This window comes from Rhinatrema bivittatum, chromosome 14, assembly GCF_901001135.1.
Source record: "Rhinatrema bivittatum chromosome 14, aRhiBiv1.1, whole genome shotgun sequence".
Classification (NCBI taxonomy): Eukaryota; Metazoa; Chordata; class Amphibia; order Gymnophiona; family Rhinatrematidae; genus Rhinatrema; species Rhinatrema bivittatum.
Window position 1 is genome coordinate 4,552,097 of NC_042628.1, and position 24,122 is coordinate 4,576,218.

Genomic DNA, 24,122 nt, shown 5'->3' on the forward strand with positions numbered 1-24,122 from the left:
GAAGCAGCTGACTACCAATATTAAGGTGAAAAAGTTGCAGTTTATTTTGTATGAATAAGTATCATTTATTTTGCTTTAATTTACTTCAAATATATTTTCATCTGGTAGCTTAAAATATGTCTGTGATAATTTTTCACATAGACTGTATCCTTTTAAGATATTTCTCATGAGAAAAATATATAATATTGTGTTTTTATATCCATGTTTACCATTGGGAGGAAACGTCTAAAATTATTCTACTATACGTCTTAAGTACTGCACATAAAATACCAATTTTATGCAAAGCCAAGTCGATTTAAAGTAAGAGAGAGCCGAAGAGTCACGTAGAGGGAAAAAACTGAGTAGCTACAAAGAAGATGAGCCTTTAATATGAAGGGATCCTTAGGGAGCCAACAGACATTCAGTCCAGATGTTTTTAGGCTGATGTAACATGACTCCAAGACAGAAGAGGATGTGTTTCTGAAAATTCCCTGTTGCGTTGTAATTTATTGCAGTTCTGTGGTGCATACATGTGGTGATCACAGGTGGGGACTGAGCCGGATTTTAAACTTGAAAAGTAAAGCCACACAACCAGGGACTTTTTTTTTTAAAGCAGTTGGGTAATTTCAATAAAGAGAGCAACTAATCCCAAGTGCAGGTGATAAGACCTTCAAAGTCCAGGTTTGTCCCCAACCCAGAGAAGTCACCTTATTGTTATTCTTTTGAATCGTTTTTGAATCGTTCTGTTCAATATGTTTCATGTAAAGCCAGGGGCACTGTTTCCCGTCCCGAGGCATTATTGTTGTTACCTGTAAACCGGATTGATTTGTTTCCCAACAAGAATTTCGGTATATAAAAATTCTAAATAAATAAAATAAAATAAATAAATTTGCACAAAAGGGAACGAGTGACTTCATAAAACACAGGATAGGAAGGTAAATAATGGACAACTAAGTGTGATTTCAGGCTTAGTTTCATTGTTTGCAATTAGAGGTGAACTAATGTTTAATCCAAAGGGGAGGGGCACAATCCAGATATTTTTATAGCTCCTCCTCTTTTTACTGCAATCTGAGTTTTGAAATCTAAAGTTTAAATCGTAAGCTTCCTTTTTCACCCAGATTCAGGGCCAGCTCTAGGATAAATGGCACTCTGGGCGAAAAGTGGCCCCCCACCTGATGGTGTTCCCTCCCCAGGCCTCTCTTCGGCCACGGTGGAATGGCATCCACCTTGACCACCGGGCCTCTCTTCGGTCACGGCGGGATAAGATCTGTCGCAGTCACCGGGCCTCTCTTCGGCCGTGGCGGGATGAGATCTGTCGCAGTCACCGGGCCTCTCTTCGGCCGTGGCGGGATGAGACCTGTCGCAGTCACCGGGCCGCTCTTCAACCGTGGCGGGATGAGACCTGTCGCAGTCACCGGGCCGCTCTTCGGCCACGGCGGGATGAGACCTGTCGCAGTCACCGGGCCGCTCTTCGGCCACGGCGGGATGAGACCTGTCGCAGTCACCAGGCCTCTCTTCGGCCGTGGCGGGATGAGATCTGTCGCAGTCACCGGGCCTCTCTTCGGCCACGGCGGGATGAGACCTGTCGCAGTCACCGGGCCTCTCTTCGGCCACGGCGGGATGAGACCTGTCGCAGTCACCGGGCCTCTCTTCGGCCACGGCGGGATGAGACCTGTCGCAGTCACCGGGCCTCTCTTCGGCCGTGGCGGGATGAGACCTGTCTCAGTCACCGGGCCTCTCTTCGGCCGTGGCGGGATGAGATCTGTCGCAGTCACCGGGCCTCTCTTCGGCCGTGGCGGGATGAGACCTGTCGCAGTCACCGGGCCGCTCTTCGGCCACGGCGGGATGAGATCTGTCGCAGTCACCGGGCCTCTCTTCGGCCGTGGCGGGATGAGATCTGTCGCAGTCACCGGGCCTCTCTTCGGCCGTGGCGGGATGAGACCTGTCGCAGTCACCGGGCCGCTCTTCAACCGTGGCGGGATGAGACCTGTCGCAGTCACCGGGCCGCTCTTCGGCCACGGCGGGATGAGACCTGTCGCAGTCACCGGGCCGCTCTTCGGCCACGGCGGGATGAGACCTGTCGCAGTCACCAGGCCTCTCTTCGGCCGTGGCGGGATGAGATCTGTCGCAGTCACCGGGCCTCTCTTCGGCCACGGCGGGATGAGACCTGTCGCAGTCACCGGGCCTCTCTTCGGCCACGGCGGGATGAGACCTGTCGCAGTCACCGGGCCGCTCTTCGGCCACGGCGGGATGAGACCTGTCGCAGTCACCGGGCCTCTCTTCGGCCGTGGCGGGATGAGACCTGTCTCAGTCACCGGGCCTCTCTTCGGCCGTGGCGGGATGAGATCTGTCGCAGTCACCGGGCCGCTCTTCAACCGTGGCGGGATGAGACCTGTCGCAGTCACCGGGCCTCTCTTCGGCCACGGCGGGATGAGACCTGTCGCAGTCACCGGGCCTCTCTTCGGCCACGGCGGGATGAGACCTGTCGCAGTCACCGGGCCGCTCTTCGGCCATGGCGGGATGAGACCTGTCGCAGTCACCGGGCCTCTCTTCGGCCGTGGCGGGATGAGACCTGTCGCAGTCACCGGGCCTCTCTTCGGCCGTGGCGGGATGAGATCTGTCGCAGTCACCGGGCCTCTCTTCGGCCACGGCGGGATGAGATCTGTCGCAGTCACTGGGCCTCTCTTCGGCCGTGGTGGGATGAGACCTGTCGCAGTCACCTGGCCTCTCTTCGGCCGTGGCGGGATGAGACCTGTCGCAGTCACCTGGCCTCTCTTCGGCCACGGCGGGATGAGACCTGTCACAGTCACCGGGCCTCTCTTCGGCCACGGCGGGATGAGACCTGTCGCAGTCACCGGGCCTCTCTTCGGCCACGGTGGGATGAGACCTGTCGCAGTCACCGGGCCGCTCTTCGGCCACGGCGGGATGAGACCTGTCGCAGTCACCGGGCCGCTCTTCGGCCACGGCGGGATGAGACCTGTCGCAGTCACCGGGCCTCTCTTCAGCCACGGCGGGATGAGACCTGTCGCAATCTAATAAGACAAACATACAGGACAGGTTTCATCTCGCCGTGGCCGAAGAGCGGGATGGGTGATGTTGGCGGTGTCTAGGCCCTGGGTGACCACTCAGCTCGCCCACCCCAAAATCCATCCCTGCCCAGACTGATTTATAAATTGCCAATTTCTGATCATGGAACGGAATCTAAAAGAAGTCGGGGGTCTCTAAAAAGTACCTAGTTTGTGCCCCTCTCCATTGGCTTATGTGCATCTCCTCCCCCTGATCTTAATGCAAAATCCAGTGTAAGAAGGAGTCTCTGTGTGCCAAGCTTCCCCTTTTATCAAAAACTGCCCAAATAGTGATCATACTAGGAATAAATTGGAAATGACTTCCAAACATGCCAAAACATGTTTTTATAACCTGGATCCCATGTGGTGGAGGCCATAATGATGTGTAGTTAGTGCAGGTCATCAGATGTCGTGTTATCCCAAGAGCACTAGTACATGCAGTAAAGTTTACAATTTATGACTTTTTTCTCACATTCATGTCACGTAAAACTGGAAATTACGTGTGCAAGTAGCATGTACCTGTGCAGCTAGTATTTTGTGAAAGCCTGAAGGATGTGTGTTGTGCGCTCCAGGGTGGGCTTCGGAAGCTCACGCACCACTAAATAGTCTGTAAGTGGTATACGCTCTTGTCCTGTATGTTTGTCTTATTAGATTGTAAGCTGTATTGAGCAGGGATTGTCTTTTTGTGTCTTTGTACAGCTGCTTTTTATGTCGTGGTCAGTAGTAGTATTAGTAATAGTACATTACTGAACTGGTTCGCACACTTTTACACCTGTAATTGAGTCATGGAACTGAAATCGGACTGGTCTTGTGTGTGCAATTTTTGGGTGGGAGGTCTGGATTAAATAGTGGGGGCTCAGGGTGAACTAGTGGAGGAATGGATGAACTGGTGATTAAAGTACGCACACAAATAAGTATTTTCAGAGTTTGTAGATACTTGATAGAATACCTACCTCTGCGCATAAACGGCACTAATTAGGCGCACATATTACAGTTACTCTGCACTGAAAGATACATACATGCTTTTGAGACAGACATACCCAGTATTTTATCAACTGTGTGGCTCCTGCTGCAAATGTATCAGATGCAAGCCTAACGTTCCCCTCGTCCCCCTCTGCATCTATCTCTCTACATCCATGAAAAAGATTCTACTTGTAAATAAAAGCACCGCACGTTAATAATCTGTCTTACAGGACATTCTTTTTACATAAGCAGAACATAAATTCTGCACAGAAGTTCTTGACATGTGCTGGTGCTCGATAAATATAAGTGGGACTGAGAAACCGAGGCGAGTGGGGAGGCAGCAGAAGACATTTTCTCCAATCCTAGAGAGCTCTGGTTGTGTTTCCTTTCCTTCCAGACAGAAAGATTTCAGTTCAGAAAAAGACAGGCATAAACAGCTCCCGCTGCTCACTGGCTCTAATAAATTACATAATATCACGAAGAATATTATATCCTAGGCAGAAAACAATTTACATTTTTTTTCTGATCAACCTTAAATAAAAAAACTTGTGCCTCTTTTTTCTATATAGAAGGAAGAAAAGTATCTGCGTCTAGCCTTGCTTGGACTAAGGATTGCTTTTTTAAAATGATTTCTAGGTTAGAATTAAAAGCTCGCCTGGTTTATAGACTGCCCAAAGCCTGAAGTAATGTATCTTTCGTCTGTCTTAGTAACATATGTGAAAAAGCAAAAGAGCTGACGGAAAGGACCAAACAGCATCTGCTTAACCATTTGGTTAAAAAGTACCCAAGTCAACCCTAGTACACTCATAGCTTTGCACAAACTCACGGCAGGCGTTCCTGGGGACAGATTTGGGGTAGGATAGGACCTATGTGCATCCTGTGCGTAAGTTTACATGCACATATTATCGGTTTAAAAAAAATCGCCCAAGACGGTATACATAATAGCATGCACAATTCTTAAAAACAAGCAATAACATAAATTTACATAGGTAAATGTAAGACATTATCATAGCAGTTTTCAAAAGCCCATTTACATGTAAGGAGGATAACTTTCAAAGCTGCTCACGCGTGCTGATATACACATGTATATGGGTGCGTGCAAAGTTGCTACAGTATTTTATAACCTGCGCAAACAATATATGTAAGTTATAAAATACAAGTACATATGCACCAAACATGTTCTTGCATGTAAAAACCGCAACCTGCGTAAGTTCAGACTTATTTGGACAAAGTTGCTACTTAGCTGGATAAGTCTGAAAAGTGCTATTTGTCAATTTAAGTAGTGCTATTTGGACTTATTTGGCTATCTGACTTATTTATATAAGTCAGATAGCCAAATAAGTAGTGATTTAAGATTTATTCAGTTAAGTGGTGCCTTTCTTTTAGACCTATTTGGCTATCTTACATAGCTGGATAAGTCTGAAGACCGCTACTTAGATGAACAAGTAGTGCTTTTCACACTTATCTGGCCGGATAAGTTATAATTTAGCCAAATACGTGCCACAACTTAGCCAGATAGATTACAATTTGTCTAAGTAGTGGCAAAGGTGCTATTTAGCTAGATAAGTCAGAATTTAACCAGATAAGTGTGCACAAATGATGGACCTGTGTATTTTTACTTCAAATTTTAAAGGGACATGTGAGTAGATTTTACATGCATTATATAGATGCATTTACTCCCCATAAGCTTTTACACATGTACATCGGGGGATTTTCTAATATGCGTGCGGCAATTAACTAGTTTTATCAATTAGTCTAGCAGCTCGTCCAGTCCACCTGTGGCTCATGAGGACCCTCCTGGCTCTTCAGCCTGAAGTCCCCTCATTTCACTCAGACCTCTCACCCTGCCATTTATTCACTTTTAAGATGACAGCGATCAGGGCTTGATTTAAAACCAGACGCTTATGGGCTATGGGGGTGTGGAAGTGTGAGGAGTCTTTTCTCCATCTTTGTTTCTGCTCTCAAATCCTTACCTCTGCCACTGGTCCTGGTCTTCAGCTCCCACCCTGCGGGTCCTGCAAGGCCCTCCTGTTCCCATGGAAACCCCTACGAGGGGGCGGGATGCTTGCAGGCCTGGCGCTGAAGTTTTTTGATGCAGTGGGGATGCTACAGGATTGGTGCCGCTCTATACGGTAAACGCCACAGTCAAGGCAGCAAGTCAGGGTGAAGGCCTGGCAGCAGGAACTGTCGCCTACGTTGTCTATGCCTAAGTCCAGGCCTGCAACCAAACTGCCCAATTTAAAGGTGTAAATTGCTTATAAAATAGCAACTTACTCGTGTAAATGTTGTCCCCGCCCTGGAACACCCCTGGTCCGGCCCTTTCTTGTGTGTGCAAATTTAATTGTGCACTATGATTTGCAGAAGTACTTTGAACCTATAAAATAGCTTATACTCACTCATGTATGTGTTATTTGACATGTTTAAGTGCTCATTTTTATGCTCACAGCTTTTGAAAATTCATCTTTTAAAGTGCACTTTCGGGCATAAAACCTATGGACTATTCAATGGCACATACTGTAGCAATTTTAAAAAGCCCACTTACACGGGTAAAGTGAATTTACACGTGTAAAACCCAGTTTTAAGTGTGTAAATCCTTTTGACAATTACCCTCTATAATAGTAGAAACTTCATCACTTGCCACTGTCCCACCCTACTGTCTCACATTCCTTCATTTTCCCTCCTATTAAAAGGTCGCTTATACCTGCAAAAATAACCAGGATTCTACTTTTTTGCTGAAAGGTTAAACAATTACTCTCCCATTCAACATCAACTGGAAGAAGATTGCAGAGCACAGGAGCTACGATGGCCCGCAGACAAACATGCCTAACTCGTCTAAATGTTGGAATGACCAGTAAGGCCCCCTTTACTAAACCATAATGTTCGTGTCAGTATACACCACTGCAGCTTTATCAGTGATAGTTAGGACCTTTCTCTCTCAACACCCAAAACGTCAATGTCAAAATCTTAAACTGTGATCATAAGTTAATTATCAATGTAATTTATGTATTACTGACCCAACTGAAGTCCTACGAGACATCCCCCTAAAGAGCCTGAATAATCTGCACTCTACATGTAAGATTTTCTGGAAGGCTCACATAAAGACCATTGCAGTGGTCCAATTTAAAATTAAGTAAAGCCTGAATCACTGTCCTTGGAGCAGGTGTAACTTTGCGCATGTACAATTCAGAACTCACCCAGCCAATTAAAGGCCGAAGTTGAAATTGCCGGCGTGCGTAAAAACTGCGAAATACGCACGTGGCTGGGCTGCGCACATGATGCAGGGATTTTACAACCCCATGGCCACGTGTGTATCTTGTGGTACGCGCGGAAGAGCCGTCTTTAAGAAAAGGGGCGGGCCAGGGGTCAGCCGGGACAGTGTGCCCTGGCGGCCGGAGGAGCATTAAGTAACAAAATTAAAAAATTAGGTATAGGTAGGGTTAGGTTAGGGGTCGGGGAGGAGGTAGGAAGGGAAGGGTTACGGAAAGTTCCCTCCCAGTTCACTCCTTAATTGGAGCGGACTAGCAGGGAACTGGGAGAGGCCTGATTGCGTCGCTGCACATAAGTTATAAATACTCCCCCTGCACACGCAAGTCGCGGGTCGCCCCGCCCGCACATGTGCGCGGTCATTTTAATATGCGGTGCGCATGTGCACGCGGCCATTGGATTTTATAAGATGCGCGCTGGCGCATGCATATTATAAAATCGGCGCGTCCATGTGCACGAGCCAGGAACCGCGCGCACAGGGACTTTTTAAAATCAACCTCTAACTGTTTGGGATCTGGTGCATGGGCTCGTACAGAAAGAAACTTAACCCAGTGACCTGCTCTAGGAACCCTGCTCTCAAACATTTTTTCTCACTTTTACCCCTTTTTCTAAGCTGTAAAGTGTGCAGTCATGCACGCACTCTCATCAGCTAGCACATTTCTGGATAATAAAAACACTGCTTTTTAATTTTGTCTTCTTTCCTTTCCTCTGAAGGCTGGCGATGCACCTCAGGTCCGGACCTGAGTGAAGTGGTTGAAATAATACACTGTACTCAGTCCCTCCTGACGCAGCTCTAAGCGAAACACAGTCCGTGTCGGGGGACCTGGTAGAAAACGGATTTATTCTACTTGAGCTCTGGGAGTAGCTGCTTTAAAAGGACAATAATAATAAAAATCAGGAACTTTTTTTATCACTCTACGAAGTATTGGTCTCTTTCAATTTTCTGCTCTTTGCTTTTTCGGTGTGCTTATTCACGATTGGAGAGCAGTTTTCCTCCCATTTGTGTGTTGGATGACTCTGTAACACTGCAAGTGTAATCTTCATAATGTAACACATCCACTATACTCTAACTGGAAAAGTGCAAGACAGGAAAATCAGTGTTCCTCAGACACACTGGAAAACCACTGCTTCACCTAGCAGAGATGCAAGATTGTTTTAACAGGAAATCCATGAATCTCCTTTCATCTCCCCTTTAATTTCCTGTCTTCCCTTTCATCTTTGTAAGCTCTCTGCAAGACACCACAGAGAGCTCACAAGACTGTGACACTCATTTCTGCAGTGCTACACAGAATATCTCCATCTCACTAGATCAGATATGGTACAGACTTGATATTTGAATGTACAAATCATTGCACTTGTCTCACATGGATTAAAATCAAATCTCCTACATATTCTATTATAGGTAGAATTGATGTGTTATCCTCAAATGTTTTCTGTTCTCTTACAGATTCATTTAATGGATTAACAATGAAAAAGAGTAACTCAGTCAATCTAGTGAACAGAACGTTCTAATCCTGGAATTCAAAGGTTTGTCAAAAAAAGTATGCCTTTAGTTGTCACTTAAATGACAAAGTGCTTATCATATAAAACATATCCTGGAATGGATTGTTTAAGAACTGGAAAGACTGAAGAGGTTAGGGCTGTTCAGCTTGGAGAAGAGACGACTGAGGGGGGATATGATAGAGGTGTTTAAAATCATGAGAGGTCTAGAACGGGTAGATGTGAATCGGTTATTTACTCTTTCGGATAGTAGAAAGACTAGGGGACACTCCATGAAGTTAGCATGGGGCACATTTAAAACTAATCGGAGAAAGTTCTTTTTCACTCAACGCACAATTAAACTCTGGAATTTGTTGCCAGAGGATGTGGTTAGTGCAGTTAGTGTATCTGGGTTTAAAAAAGGATTGGATAAGTTCTTGGAGGAGAAGTCCATTACCTGCTATTAAGTTCACTTAGAGAATAGCCACTGCCATTAGCAATGGTTACATGGAATAGACTTAGTTTTTGGGTAATTGCCAGGTTCTTATGGCCTGGATTGGCCACTGTTGGAAACAGGATGCTGGGCTTGACAGACCCTTAGTCTGACCCAGTATGGTATGTTCTTATGTTCTTAAGTCACAGAAACCCAGACTATGACGGAAGATAAGGCCCCTTAGGCCCATTCAGTCTATCGAAGCTCATTCCTGGTGTAATCTCATAGAACCCCACTGTTCTCTAGCTTTCCCCTCACAACTAGAGGTCCTCTGTACTTATTCCAGGATTATTGTAATATACTGCACAAGGGTCTAACAGACAAGGCCCTCCACAAACTCCAGATGAAACACAATTCCACTGTACAACTGATAGAAAGAAGCAAAAAGCATGACCATATCACAGCAGTCCTACAAAAAATACATTGGCTACTAATACTGAACAGAATGAAATTCAAAATGCTCTCATTAATGTTCAAGATTCACCCCTCCCTTCCCCCTTCCTGTTCCCTGGGAGGGGAAAGATACCAGGAGGGGAGGGACTTGATTAGGCAGCAGAATGACTCTTTTTTGCTTTGCTTTGTGCTTCATCTGCTGCAGGTTCACCCCTACTCTCCTGTTCCTTCCTCACTGCCTGAGAGGGAAGGGAATGAGAAGGAAGCAGAGAGTTGTTCTCTGATGCCTGAGATTCAAACATTCTCCAATAGGATCATCAGGGCAGAGCCTTGTGTTCTCATGCACAGGAGAAAACCCTGGTGCTGCCCCCTAAATTACTGTATTCCAGGAGGTCCATATTAGGTGCCATTTAGCTGGATAAGTAGGGATTCATCTGGCTAAGTGATGGCATCTGAATATCTGGCCCCATCCAGCGGCTACCAAATTAGGCAGCTAACTAGTTAACCAGCTAAGTGATGGGCAGGATGGGGGCATAACAGAGAGGAGCTACATAGCTGGCTAATTTAGCCAGATAAGTGCTGATACTTGGACTTATCTGGCTAACTTTAAACTTATCTGGGTTTATTCTGCCCAAATAAGATAGCTGGATAGATTTATCTGGCTAACTAAGTTAGCCAGATGGTTTTTAAATATCTACCCAATGGTGGTTAAGTCTGCCTAATGGAAGGTCAGGCCATGAGGATATTTTTGGGACATTCAAATATCTCAAAGATATAAAGCAAACCTTTTTCAAAAGAAAGAAAATGCTCTAGAAGAAATTATAGCATGAAGGTCCAGGGAGGCAGACGTAGGAATAACATTAGAAAATATTTCTTCATGGCGATGGAAGGTCCAGGGAGGCAGACATAGGAATATCATTAGAAAATATTTCTTCATGGAGATGGAAGGTCCAGGGAGGCAGACGTAGGAATATCATTAGAAAATATTTCTTCATGGAGATGGAAGGTCCAGGGAGGCAGACGTAGGAATAACATTAGAAAATATTTCTTCATGGAGATGGAAGGTCCAGGGAGGCAGACGTAGGAATATCATTAGAAAATATTTCTTCATGGAGATGGAAGGTCCAGGGAGGTAGGCTTAGGAATAACATTGGAAAATATTTCTTCATGGCGATGGAAGGTCCAGGGAGGCAGACGTAGGAATAACATTAGAAAATATTTCCTCACGGAGATGGAAGGTCCAGGGCGGCAGACGTAGGAATATCATTTGAAAATATTTCTTCATGGAGATGAAAGGTCCAGGGAGGCAGACGTAGGAATAACATTAGAAAATATTTCCTCACGGAGATGGAAGGTCCACGGAGGCAGACGTAGGAATAACATTAGAAAATATTTCCTCACGGAGATGGAAGGTCCACGGAGGCAGACGTAGGAATATCATTAGAAAATATTTCTTCATGGAGATGGAAGGTCCAGGGAGGCAGACGTAGGAATATCATTTGAAAATATTTCTTCATGGAGATGAAAGGTCCAGGGAAGCAGACATAGGAATAACATTTGAAAATATTTCTTCATGGCAATGGTGGTGGATTCATGGAATGGCCACACAGTGGAGGTGATGGTGAGAAAAACGATAATGGAATTCAAGAAAGCCTGCGATAAGTACAGAGGATTACTAGGTAAGAGAGGAAAGCCAGAGATGAACTTTTACAGCTAACATGGTCTGTGCCTTTAAGACACTGAATGTCAACATGAAGAAGTTAAGATAACCAGAGTAGGAATAAAATCAGTCCTTTTTCATGAGGCTGAAGGATTAACCTTAGACTCTCTCTAAGCCATCAGCTGAAGGGACACAGTGCAGTTCCTGCTGGATATCCTGCTGATGGAAAAACTGCATGAATGAAAACAGGAAACATGATTAAATGAAAATGATTTCAGAATATATTCCTGGAAATGTATTGGTCCCTAGAATATCTGGCAACACTTAGTGGGGAAGAGACCTTAATTATTTGCAATACTTTCACATAACTGGTTTAAATAGAAAAAATAAACAGCACAATATTACTACAGGTCTACTGTTACCACACAGTCTGGTATTTAAAAGGCTTTACAAATAATAACAATTTAATCTGCAATAGATTAGAGAACAGTCCTATGAAAAGCAATGCTTGACAATCAAAACTTAACAAGTCAGCCTGCAAGTAGATGAGGCAGGATGAGAAGTCCCAACTTAATAGCTGCAGCAAAGGAGAGAAAGCAAATCTAATTGGTTAGTAAGAAGACCACAGAGCAGTTCTGTCCAGCTCAACTAATGCAAAATGACAATTTATGTCAAAAGAAAGGACTCATGGGTGACTTTCCTATTTGCTGAAGGCGTACCAGGTAGTCTTATAATCTGATTCCATCAGTTCCCCTCCCAGGTCTCCCACTGGCTCTTTGTGTGAACAGAAGAATTGCCCTGCTGGGTGAAACCAGGACCCATCAAGCCCAGAATCCTGTCTCCAACAGTGGCCATCCCCGGCAGGTCCCAAAAACGCATTCCCAGGGATAGTAATAGCTTTCTTTAGTCTACCTGGCTAATAATATGTGGTGGTCTTTTTCCTGCAGGAACTTGTCCAAGCCTCTTTTAAACCCCGCTACGCTCGTCACCTTCACCATGTCCTCTGGCAATAGATTGCACAGCTTGACTGTGCATTTAATGAAAAAGCACTGTCCTCGGTTTGTTTCTTTCATGGAGTGACCTCTTCTTTTAACATAATTTGAAAAGGTAAATAACTGTCCTTTATTTAGCTGTTCTATCCCACTCATGATTTTATCAGCTTCTTCCATGCCCTCTCTTAGTCATCTTTTTGCCAATCTGTATAACCTCTCTTCATTAGGGAGCCACTCAATCCTTTTGTGCTCCTCTTCTGCATTTTTTCTAGTTCTGCTATGTCTTACAGGATAAATCAAAAAACTAAGCAAAGCCATTATATCCCCCCAAAATTTGTAAACCTCAAAACAAAAGGGGGGAGGGGTATCACAATCTCATGAACTCAGCTGATTTCCATTTGTAAGTAAGGCATCTTGTTTTTTGTCCTGGGCACCAGCATAATATAGAGCGGGCTGATGCTGCCTGGCTGGCGCTCAGGGTGAGATTCAACGCCCAAGCATCCTACCCGAGGGAGGTGAGTATGCATCGGCCCCTGAGTAATCATCCTATGGCAACAGAGAGATAACAGTTTTAATCTCTTCTTGTCATTCCCTGTTTTTCCTGCACAAAACAGATAATCTCTCTTGCAGTGCTGGAGGACTTGTGGAATACAGCTGTGTAAATTGAGTGGGGGCTGGAAGTATGTGATACAGCAGACCTGTCCGCAGCTTTTGGAGAAAGACAAAGGATACATTTTCTTATACAAAGCGAGTTTAACTTTCAAACCTATTCATGATACAGCATTTGTGTGCAGAAATGGAGGGGCGGAGATCAATGCTAGTATTTTATAAACTGTGCAGCGGGAACTATACAGTTTATAAAATGCTATGCATTTCGCTCTGAAAGTACCACATATGTTTCAGCAAGTGCAAATATTTCCAGTGCAAGAAAACGCATACATTCTTTACCAATTTCATAAACATTTGCATGTATATTTTACTCCTGAAATAATCATGACACTGCACAAATACCCAGAATTACATGCGAAGGGAGGTGTTTTATAAAATTTGTGCATATAAAGCCTTCAGAATATTTAATTTGCATATGTACTTGGAATCAACGTTTGCCGATATCTCCACCAGTTCACCTAACACCCTAGCACTTTACCCTGAACCCCCACAAGTTCACCCTGACTTCCCACCCAAAAACTGCATGACATCAGACAAGTCCAATTTCACTTGCAGGAGCAGGTGTAAAGTGTATAATCTTACAAAACAGCAACGACTGCACGTACCTTTGAACCCCACCTGGGACACCTCTTGACCAACCTTTGTTTCCCTGATAAAAACAAAAAATTATCTGCATACTCTAGAGGGTTATAAAATAGCATATAGGTGCATGCATGCTAGCTACACGTGTATATGCTATTTCTAGGCATGGAATGTCTTTGAAAATTCCCCTTTAAGGGTGTATTTATTAGACCTGAGGGGATCTTGCAGGCCTATGGGTACTTTTTAACAGCAGGCCTGCGAGCACGTTTTTAAAGGGAGATTTCCCATGGAGTTTCCCTTAGAAACTTTGGGACCAGACAGCACCATGAGTGCTTGTACCCAAGGATGTTACGCCTACTTTGCAGCAGGTGCAGTCCAAAATGGAATCCCTGTGCATTATTTGCTGCTCCGCCCTCTCCCCAAGCCTCTGCAGAGCAGCTACTTTTACCTGCAAAGGGGACAGAGTGATTTTCCCTTTACCTATGTGACTCATAGCTGGATCACCTGCATCATACCAAACATTTACAAATTATTCCTTAGAATGCTTCTGTCAAAATCACAGAATTCTTCCAAATGTTTCCTTACTTCAAAGCCTACTCAGCCCTTTCTCCAAAGTCATTGATCTTTCAACACAGATAAGTTACAGGAAAACTCAATTCTCTTAGAAAGTCAATGCTATTTTATGAAAGATACTGTACAAGCTTTCTCTCTAAATAAAAGTAAAACTATACAAAATGCTGCAAATCTTTAAAACTATCTTAACACCCACCAATGGACCCTCAATAAAATCAAGCTATTTGTTTTGGGGGTAATTTTGTAACCATGCATAAGTTAGCCAGCAAATTTGTACCTATATCACACCAAATTTCAAAGCAGACTGCTGAGAGAATTTACGCACAAACATTTTAAAATCATAAAGTATGTATATGTCTCAATGCCGCCCAGACACCAAACCCTGGAATGCTACCCCCTATGCATACAGAGTGTATGTGCATAATTTTACAAGCATGTTAACCTCTACTGTTGGATTATTGTGATGAATCTGCTTAGAATGGGTTTCCCAATGTAAGAGGACTATAAAAGCTTTTAAATAAATGAGTCATTGTGGTAAAGGATTTGGTGTATTCCTTTAAGGGAGAATTTCCTTGGGGGTCAATATAAGGAGGTGTTCAGGGCAGGAAAGGTCTTTGATTCTGATTCTTGTTGCAGAGAATTGATTGAGAGGGCAGCCCCATGGGTCAGCTGTGTCCAGCAGAAGCCATGAGAAGCCTTGGGGAAATTCAAAGGGAAATGAGTGAACTATACAGCTGGGATTTTGACTGAGAAGAATTCTGTGTGTGGGCATGCGAACTAAATCTCATCTGCAGATCATTTTTGTGCTGTAAGAGCCTCTTATAGCTGGAAGCTTGGGAGACCCTTCTTTATCCCAAGGTATGGGTTGGGTAGAGGCAGCTATCAGTTCAATGAAGGAATAGGGGTGTGGAGTCAGAGGGGTCACAAGGGGAGCTTTCCCTATCCAGCTCGATAAATCTCTGGGCCAGGTCCACCACACCATCTGCTTCATCATATTTGTTTACTAAGATCCTTCAAGAGATTGGTGCTTAGCTCTCATGTTATGTGCCCCATCATGGGGGTTACAGAAAAGTACCCTATTTCTAGTTTAGCTCTAAGAAAACAGAGACAGTTAATTAATCAAACATTTTTACAGTGAGTGGGAAAGAATGAGGGGGGAATGAGAACCTAAACATTTTCTCCAGAACATGTTTAAAACGGAACCAGCAGAGCTAAAACTGGAGGCCCAGTTAAATGGGCCCCGAGATGTTGCATCACCAGCGACTTTCCCTCTGATCAGCCACCGAGGGAGCGAGAAATGCCGTGGCTACGGCCCAGATAGCCCATTTCAGCCTTATCAGCCTGCCTTAGAAACAAAGAGCAAGGGGAATGTATCTATCTCCCATCTGCCTCCTCAGTCTCCTGCTCGCTACAGTGTTAATTCCTGCAGCTGCCTTAAATGAATGAATCAGCACATTACTGTTCTGGAAAAGACATGGATAGAAAGGAGCAAACATTCTTTTGTGACAAAAGAATTTGACTTTATTCATTTAAGTCGAATTTGGGAGAAGCTTTTAGGTTTCTTAGAAAGCAGAGATGCTTACCTGTAACAGGTGTTCTCAGAGGGCAGCAGGATGCTAGTCCTCACACAGGGGTGACATCGTCAGATGGAGCCCGAGGCGGAAAACTTATGTCAAAGTTTCTAGAAATTTTGACTAGGTACACCGAGCATGCCCAGCACGCCCTATACCACACGTCCACGCAGGGGTCCCGCTTCAGTCTCGTAACATAGAATTACGATAAAATAAAAAATTAGGAGAAACCCAACTCCACGGGGTGGGGTGCGGGTTTCGTGAGGACTAACACCCTGCTGTCCTTGGAGAACACCTGTTACAGGTAAGCAACTCTGCTTTCTCTGAGGACAAGCAGGATGGTAGTCCTCACACATAGATGAATCCCTAACTACAGGCTCCTTCCTATCACAAAAAGGGACCAACAGACATCTAACCAGGTGCCAATGGGCACAACACCACCAGTGCTGTTGGTAACAGAGGGGGGAGACAGCCTGAACCCAAACAACGGGCCCTAGTTTGGGGGAGTTGGGTTCTACACCTCAAACATGTTCAGGAAGACAGACTGGCTGAACCTACTGTCGTGTCTGCCATCCCTATCCACACAGTAGAGATATGAATGTGTGGAGAGAACTCCACATTGCAACTTTGCAGATCTGCTCCACAGGAACTGCTCACAAGTAAGCCACCAACACTGCCACGGCTCTAACAGAATGAGCCTTGACATGACCCCCAAGAAGCAGTCCCGCCTGGGGATAACAGAAGGAGATGCAATCTGCTAGCCAATTGGATAGTGTCTGTTTGGCAATGGCAACGCCCAACCTATTCCTATCAAAAGAAATAAAAAGTTGGGTGGACTGTCTATGGGCTTCTGAAGGCTAAGGCTCGCTTGCAATCCAAACTGTGCAGTGGTTGTTCACCTTGGTGCGAGTGGGGCCTAGAAGACTGAATGCACCAAGTTTTGGGCAAGTTAATCTGATGAATCCAGAGAAGGGGAGGCTAGGAAGGCCATTTGGGAGGATGGCAGTTTCCTTCTGGGGGTGTAGGAGAAAAGAAACTGGGAGAGATCATCAGGGGCCTGTTGATTCATACATTTAAAGAAAAAGCAAATGGTTTTGAAATGTATTCTATTTTCAACCAGTAGCCAATGTAACTGATGCATATGAGGAGGTATATGAGCTTTTGAGACCCAACAGGTCTCTTCATTACATGTTATATAAAATATGCTTTACCCATCTCACTATACATTTTAGCTGGCTCCATCCCCAACCATAACATAGGGCACAGTATCATATGATGACTCTTGCCATAAACTAGAGTAGCCTGCAAGATGCTAAGCACGGCTCAGTTCTGTTCATTCTAGCTCCTATATTCTCAGAGAAGAACTTGTAATTGTTAATGATTCTATAAGTATTCAGAACTTCTTTGCCTGGCTGGTGAGGGCTAAGAACAATATGGCTAGGATCTCCCACGACCTCTCATGTTTTTCCCTACTAGGAGGACTCGGAGACAAACAAGCATCTATTTTTCAAGTGGCTGAACCTTTCCCCTTTCACAACTAATTCAAATTTCCTTCAAATTATTTTTCTAAGTAATATAACAACTTGTTTTTCTTTAGAGCTTGTCAAAGTCTAGCCTCCGTTTCTTTTGAGAAAAACCAGTGCTGAATTTAGTAGGGACTCAAATGATGCCCAAAGGGTTAGTTAGCCATAATCAAAACAGGGTTTATTGGTCAGAATTGGGCTAACCTTTTATTTAATGACTTAAAAAAAGAAAAGGAAACAGAAACTGATTAAATACATTTCTACCACTAACATTACTGTTTCAAAATTATTCACACTAGTACTGAACACAACGGGAGCCCTTCACTTAGGAACCTATTTTGTTTGTTTTCTCTTAGACAAAAAACAGAATCAAAATTGATTGTGACTTGTTTCAATTGTTTTCAGGTTGTGTATTTGGGGTTTTCAGAAGCCTGTAAGGGCTGCTGCTATACTATCGGCTTCCTAAATGTGACAATGAGTTTCTATTGGCTTATCACAGACATGTCAGAGAAAGACCAATTGAGCCATCCAGTCTCCTCCCCTTTCTCACTGGTTGGGGCAGCAGGAAAAGTACATTCCCTCACCCTGTCTAAAGTAGAAGGGAGGAACTGCTAGACACACCTTACCTCTTTTGCAGAGAGTTGGTTTTTTTTTTAATAGACAGGTTGAGGAGGTTTTATTGAGCACCTTCAAAAGTGAAATTGATGAGCCCAATTTTCACCAAATGCACATGTAAATGTGCCTACTAATATTTATATTAGTATTTTATAAAGTGTTTTAATATGTTTGTACATTAATAATGCAGGAAAATGCATAACTTTATAAAATTATGTGCATATATTTTACACATCATAATTATAACCCTGAGTTTTACAAAGACTGCACTTAGCCTACTTCTGAAAATACTAACTTGTGCACATATTTACTGTCACTTCCACCAGTTCAGCCTGATCTCCACCTCTTAACCCAGATCTTTCACCCGAAAAATGCAGTCAAAGGACAAGTGCAACCTCTCTTTCATGACCTCTTTAGAAGGTATAAGTGTATGGATAAGTTCGGTAATGCATTCGTGTACACTGCTCACAAAATAGCAACTTCTGAAACCCATCCCAAAATGCCCCGAAATCACCTCTGTTCCCCCTTCTAATAAACTTCATTTCATTAAAGATGCAAAGAAAAAAGCCCATCTCATAACATTTTAAAGTAGTCTAAGAAAATGAGTTATTTAACCTCTGCTCGTACCTGATTTCTATCAGGAACTCCACTGAGGAATGTGCTTAGAAATTATTTCTCCATTTAAACTTATTTTGCTGGTTTAAAGGAAATTGTTATGTGTAGAATAGAGAAGGATGGGCTCCAGAGATTTAATTTCTTACAGCAAAGATGTTGGCAGACTATGAAATGATTTTAAACAAACAAAAACAGTTTCTAATTTGCTGAGCCCTGCAGGTGTAGAAACCTGTGACTTTTAAAATAGAGATCTTGCTTGCACAGAAATAGCAGGCACAGGGACTCCACCCCTTTGGAAATAGCAGGCACAGAGGCTTCACCCCTTTGGAAATAGCAGGCACAGAGGCTTTACCCCTCTGGAAATAGCAGGCACAGGGACTCCACCCCTTTGGAAATAGCAGACACAGAGGCTTCACCCCTCTGGAAATAGCAGGCACAGGGACTCCACCCCTTTGGAAATAGCAGACACAGAGGCTTCACCCCTCTGGAAATAGCAGGCACAGAGGCTCCACCCCTTTGGAAATAGCAGGCACAGAGGCTCCACCCCTTTGGAAAAAGCAACAATAATTTGGTGCATCAACACATCCATTGTAACAGTCCTGTGTTAGGCTAGGTCTTAGCAAATCTTTTAAAAAAACAGTTTTTCATGAGGATTATTTTGAAATTCTTTAGCACAAAACAAGAGCTGTAATGCAAAAATGGTAGCAACTGAGGACACGACTGCAGAGATAATAAAAATAATGAAAGTGAAGAGAAAAAAATTCTCATGAGAAAAAATATGAAAAGAAAGTAGCAGGTATATGAAAGTGTAATACACGTGCAAGTCTCAAGAGGACAGAACCGCTGATCAGTAAACTGAACGTTTGCAGCAATTGTGGATCCCATAAAATGAGGTCTCTTCTGCAGGGCCTTAATCCTGAGGCCAGTGGTGGGAAAAAGACACATGAACAGCAGTACAGAGAGGGTCATGAGGAAGAAAGCCTCACCTGAAACAAGATCTGCACAATCCCATGAATGGTGCACATGCGACGTCCCATAAACATGAAGAAGGGCACAATCAGTTCTACAAAATGGTTGACCAAGGTTTCCAACCAGTGAAACCACTCTGGCGACTGATGCATGTAATAGGCAAGATAGTTTGGTACAGGCTGAGTCTGAAAGAAGAAAGGAGGAAGGGAGTTAGTATGGGCGATTGAAATGGCATTTGTCCCCTCACTGAGCTTCTTTGGCAAAAGTAAGACAAAGGCGCGTTGTTCATTCCTCAAGCAGTTTCAGACAATCTGTCTCAGCCCTCAACGTACACATGGAGCTGGGAAGACTTTAACTGAGGGGGAGAAAAGCTGGGGGTGGGGACCTGTTTTCATCTCAGCCTCATCAGAACCTTGCTTTCTGGAATGGCGAAGGGTGGTGCTTCGAGAAAAGGACCAGAAGCTCACAGCATTGCAGAAGAGACCCACGTTCAGTACATATCCCCGTCACTATTTGTGACCTCCGGGCCAGCTGGGGAAGCACTCCCAAAGCCCAATATAGTTAGGGACCTCCCAACAACCACTTTCCTGACTGCAAGAAACTATTTTATTTGCAACTTTGCAAGTTCACTACTAATAATATAACAATAATAACTAGAGCAACTGATGAATGCTGACAGCAAAATGAAACTGTCCTTAGAATCTAACATAGACTCAATTTCATTATCTTTGTTTTCAAATTCTGAAAGCACAGAAAGCTGAAAATGGCAGTTGTAATTGAAGGAGACAAAACACATCTTTAAGATATTTGTAGCTAAATCAAAAATACAAATAAAACAGGGGGGGAGAACTGCAATCTGCATGGCAATAGACTAAGTTTCTACTGCCAGATCCCACAACTATTGTAATTCCTTATTAGCAAAGCTGGAATTAATAAAATCAGTTCTTTCTATGGCTTGGAGATTGCAGTAACCCCTGAGGACAAGAGACCGCATCCTTCCTTCCTCTGAGCAACTCAAGGGGCTCCTGAGCTCTGCCAAGTCCACTTCTGGTGGGTGTCACGGCCATAACATTTCTGGGTCAGCAAGATGTCTAAGCCGCAGAGGCCATTCCTGAGTAGAAATGCTTCTACTTAAAATATTGCTATAGTGTTTGAGCCTTTAAAAGGAGAGTAAAGTCACACCCACCTCTAATTCCTCTTACCAAGGGATCCAGACCTAGCCTTAACCTAAACGAGGAGGTGGAAGGAGCACAGAATACATAAACAGAGAGTGCAAGGCTGTCCTTCGTTTTACCAAACATCCCAAAGTGGTAAGCTGTAGGTCAGTGATAACCTTTGTCTATATGTTGTCATTTTTGTCATAATATGTACATCTTTTACCTTCTTTAAAATCTATTTTTCAATAATTATGATCTACATTACAATATTGAAAAATACCTCCTGACCAGGCCTGGATTTGCCAATTGACACACTAGGCCTGTATGTAGGGGGGGGGGGGGGGAGCAGGTCTGCTAAAGATTTACTGCCTATCAACTGCATTGAATTTCTGGCAGCAGAGAACCACCCTCTGCTTCCTGCTCCAGCCCCTCCTCTCCCGTGCAGCATGCAGGGAACAGGAGGAGTGAGGGTGAGGCTGGAGCAAACAGCACAGAGCAAAGAAGAACTGCTGTGTTCCCTAATTCAGCTCCTCCCCCTTGAGGTGAGGCTTGAGCAGACAGAGTAGAGCAAAGAAGAACTGCTGTGTTCCCTAATTCAGCTCCTCCCCCTTGAGGTGAGGTTTGAGCAGACAGAGCAGAACAAAGAAGAGCTGCTGTGTTCCCTAATTCAGCTCCTCCCCCTTGAGGTGAGGCTTGAGCAGACAGAGCAGAACAAAGAAGAGCTGCTGTGTTCCCTAATTCAGCTCCTCCCCTTGAGGTGAGGTTTGAGCAGACAGAGCAGAACAAAGAAGAGCTGCTGTGTTCCCTAATTCAGCTCCTCCCCCTTGAGGTGAGGCTTGAGCAGACAGAGCAGAACAAAGAAGAGCAGCTGTGTTCCCTAATTCATCTCCTCCCCCTTGAGGTGAGGCTTGAGCAGACAGAGCAGAACAAAGAAGAGCTGCTATGTTCCCTAATTCAGCTCCTCCCCTTGAGGTGAGGCTTGAGCAGACAGAGCAGAACAAAGAAGAGTTACTTTGCTCAAGAGCAGGGGGATAAGAGGGGATCAGCTGGGAAACATATGTCTGTGTGTGAGAGAGAAGGGAATGTGTGTATGTGTTGGGGGGGGGGGGAGTTTTGTGTATGTGAGAAATAGGATCAGGTGTGTGTTTACTAGATTGGGTGGGAGGTTAGAGCAGGGATAGAGAAGCAAGAAGGACCAGTACAAACAGGGAAGGGACATCTTCCATCAACCCCACCATCACAATTCAGATCCTCCCTCCCTTGACCTCAAATTCCATCCCCCAGATCCTGGAACCCCTTAAACTCCTGATCCCAGATCCTCACTCCTCTGATTCACACCTCCTACTCAATATTAGAATCCAGAGTAGAGATTTATAAAATCATAAATGGGGGGCATCAGGTAAATAGGAGGACTGGGCACATTCCATGAAACTAACAAATCAGAGGAAGTGCACAGTCCAGCTGGGGAACAGGTTGCCAATGGATGTGACCCAGGCATCTAGCTGGATTTAAAAGGAGTTTGGACAAGTCCCTGTAGGAAAAGTCCATAAACCATTATTAGATAGGGAGACCTGAGGAAAGCCAACACTTATCCCTGTGAATGAGTAATGAGGATTGAATCTGCTCTTTGGGATTTGCTGGGTACTTGTGGCCTGCGCTGGCCATTCTCAGAGATAGAAAGCTGGGCTCAGTGGACCTTTGGTCTAACTCAGCAGGGTACATCTTATGTTCTTCCCTCCTCTCTTTCCCCATTTCAGACTTCTGATCGTCCCATCCTCATTCCATTCCTGCTCCTCCACTTTCTCTGTCTCCTTTTCCCTTTTCCTCATTCAGTAAAAATAAAATAAATTATAGACACAAGAAAGCTACTTTATACTTATAATGTAATGTAAAAGGTGGAAATGTTTGCCAATGTGCTTAAAAATCTAATTCTTGTCACAGAATGTACTCTAAAAGTAATATCCTCCTAAAATTACTCCTGAGTCTACCCCTTTTCTCTCTCAACCTATGACCCCCTTGTTCTAGAGCCTCCTTTCCGTTGAAAGAGGCTCACCTCCTGTGCATGGAAAACGTTGAGATATGTGAATGTCTCTCTCTTATCTCACCTTTCCTCCAGGGTGTACAGGTTTAAATCTTTAAGTCTATCTCTTTATACTTTAGAACAGAGACCGCTGATCATTTTAGCAGCCTCCCTCTGGACAGACTCCATCCCGCTTATATCTTTTTGAAGGCCAAGCAGCTTTCTGACTTTTGCTTTCACTGTCCACCTGTTTGGACATCTTAAATTGATCAGATACAATCACCCCCCAGATCTTGCTCCTCTTTTTTGCATAGAAGAATTTCACTTCCAACACTGTACCTCTCCCTTGAGTTTTACAGCCCAAATGCATTATTCTGCATTTTGTTTACATTAAATCTAAGCTGCCAAGCTCTAGACCATTCCTTGAGCTTCACTAGATCCTTCTTCTTGTTTCCTGGCATGTTTCTTTGTTGCAGATTTTGGTATCATCGGCAAAAAGACAAACCCTTCCTGACAATCCTTCTGCTATGTCGCTCACAAAAATGTTATTTATTTTATTAAAAATCTTATATTCCGCAGCTTCCTTGCACTTGGCATTCAGTGCAGATTATATTCGAAACATAAAACATTAAAACAATGCAATTTCATATTGAAAAGAACCAGTTAGAGACTCTGTTTTCACTTGCGGTATATGTTTTCTTTTCTAAAATAATAAGTTGCATAAAAGTTCTCTTATAAAGTATTATTTCAATTTAAAAGCGTTTAATGAACTCCATATTCCTTTCTCACAATGTGTTTTTGGTGGGGAAGAGGACAAAGGGATACCCAGGGAATGTGAGATTTCTGCTATAATTAGTCTGAAGCAGGGAAGACTGGGTCAGTATGTCAAAAGACCCACCAGTTGTGTGCATTTTTTGGTTCTGTTTTTGAAGACCCAAAGCAGGATTAAGAAAAAAAATTAGCATGGAGACTGGGAGGTCTTGCCTCAGCTGCATTCCCACGTCACCTTGAACCAGCAGAAGAAAGTCACTGACCATCTCTATCCAGTAGGCAAAACCAGAATGCCAAGTCAATGTTTATATGAGCTTGCTTTTGATGGTTTAGATCATATTTGACTGAGTAAATTGGGATAGCAAGCTCTCTGTAGTTAATTTAACTATGTGCTGCTGTCCCTCAGGGTTCAGTTTGGCACCAATGCTTTTAAATTTATACCTGTGCCTTTGGCAATATTAATCTGTTTTTTTATTTGTAATAATGATATTCAATAAAAAATGATGTGAACAATCATAATTCATGCTTAGATTCTGTCTCTTCTTGGCTTGCAACACATAAGCTTAAATTGAATCTCCAAAAATCTGATGCCGTTTGGGTTAGTAGAAGAAACCATTCTCATACAATCCTTCCTTCCTTCATCCTAACAAAGTCGTTTCTAGTCTACGGATTAAGTTGGATTCTTAGAGGTGAATTTTAAAACAGTTGTGCATAAATAGTGCATATCCACACAAGTGCTATTTTATAAGCCTCAAACACACATGCGCAA

General features: G+C 43.8%; 1 protein-coding gene across 7 annotated transcripts in view; it reads right to left on the bottom strand.

Moving 5' to 3' along the window:
• The window catches only part of LOC115076240 (lipase maturation factor 1-like), a 295,884-nt gene that overhangs the window by 52,302 nt on the left and 219,460 nt on the right, over positions 1-24,122 (bottom strand). For all 7 annotated transcript variants that reach the window (XR_003852707.1, XM_029577466.1, XM_029577464.1 and 4 more), the window contains one exon: positions 19,423-19,590. Coding sequence is in view for 6 of the 7 variants with exons in the window: in XM_029577466.1 (XP_029433326.1) it covers positions 19,423-19,590 (168 nt within the window). In the remaining variant the exon portion in view is untranslated. The remainder of the gene's footprint in view (positions 1-19,422; positions 19,591-24,122) is intronic.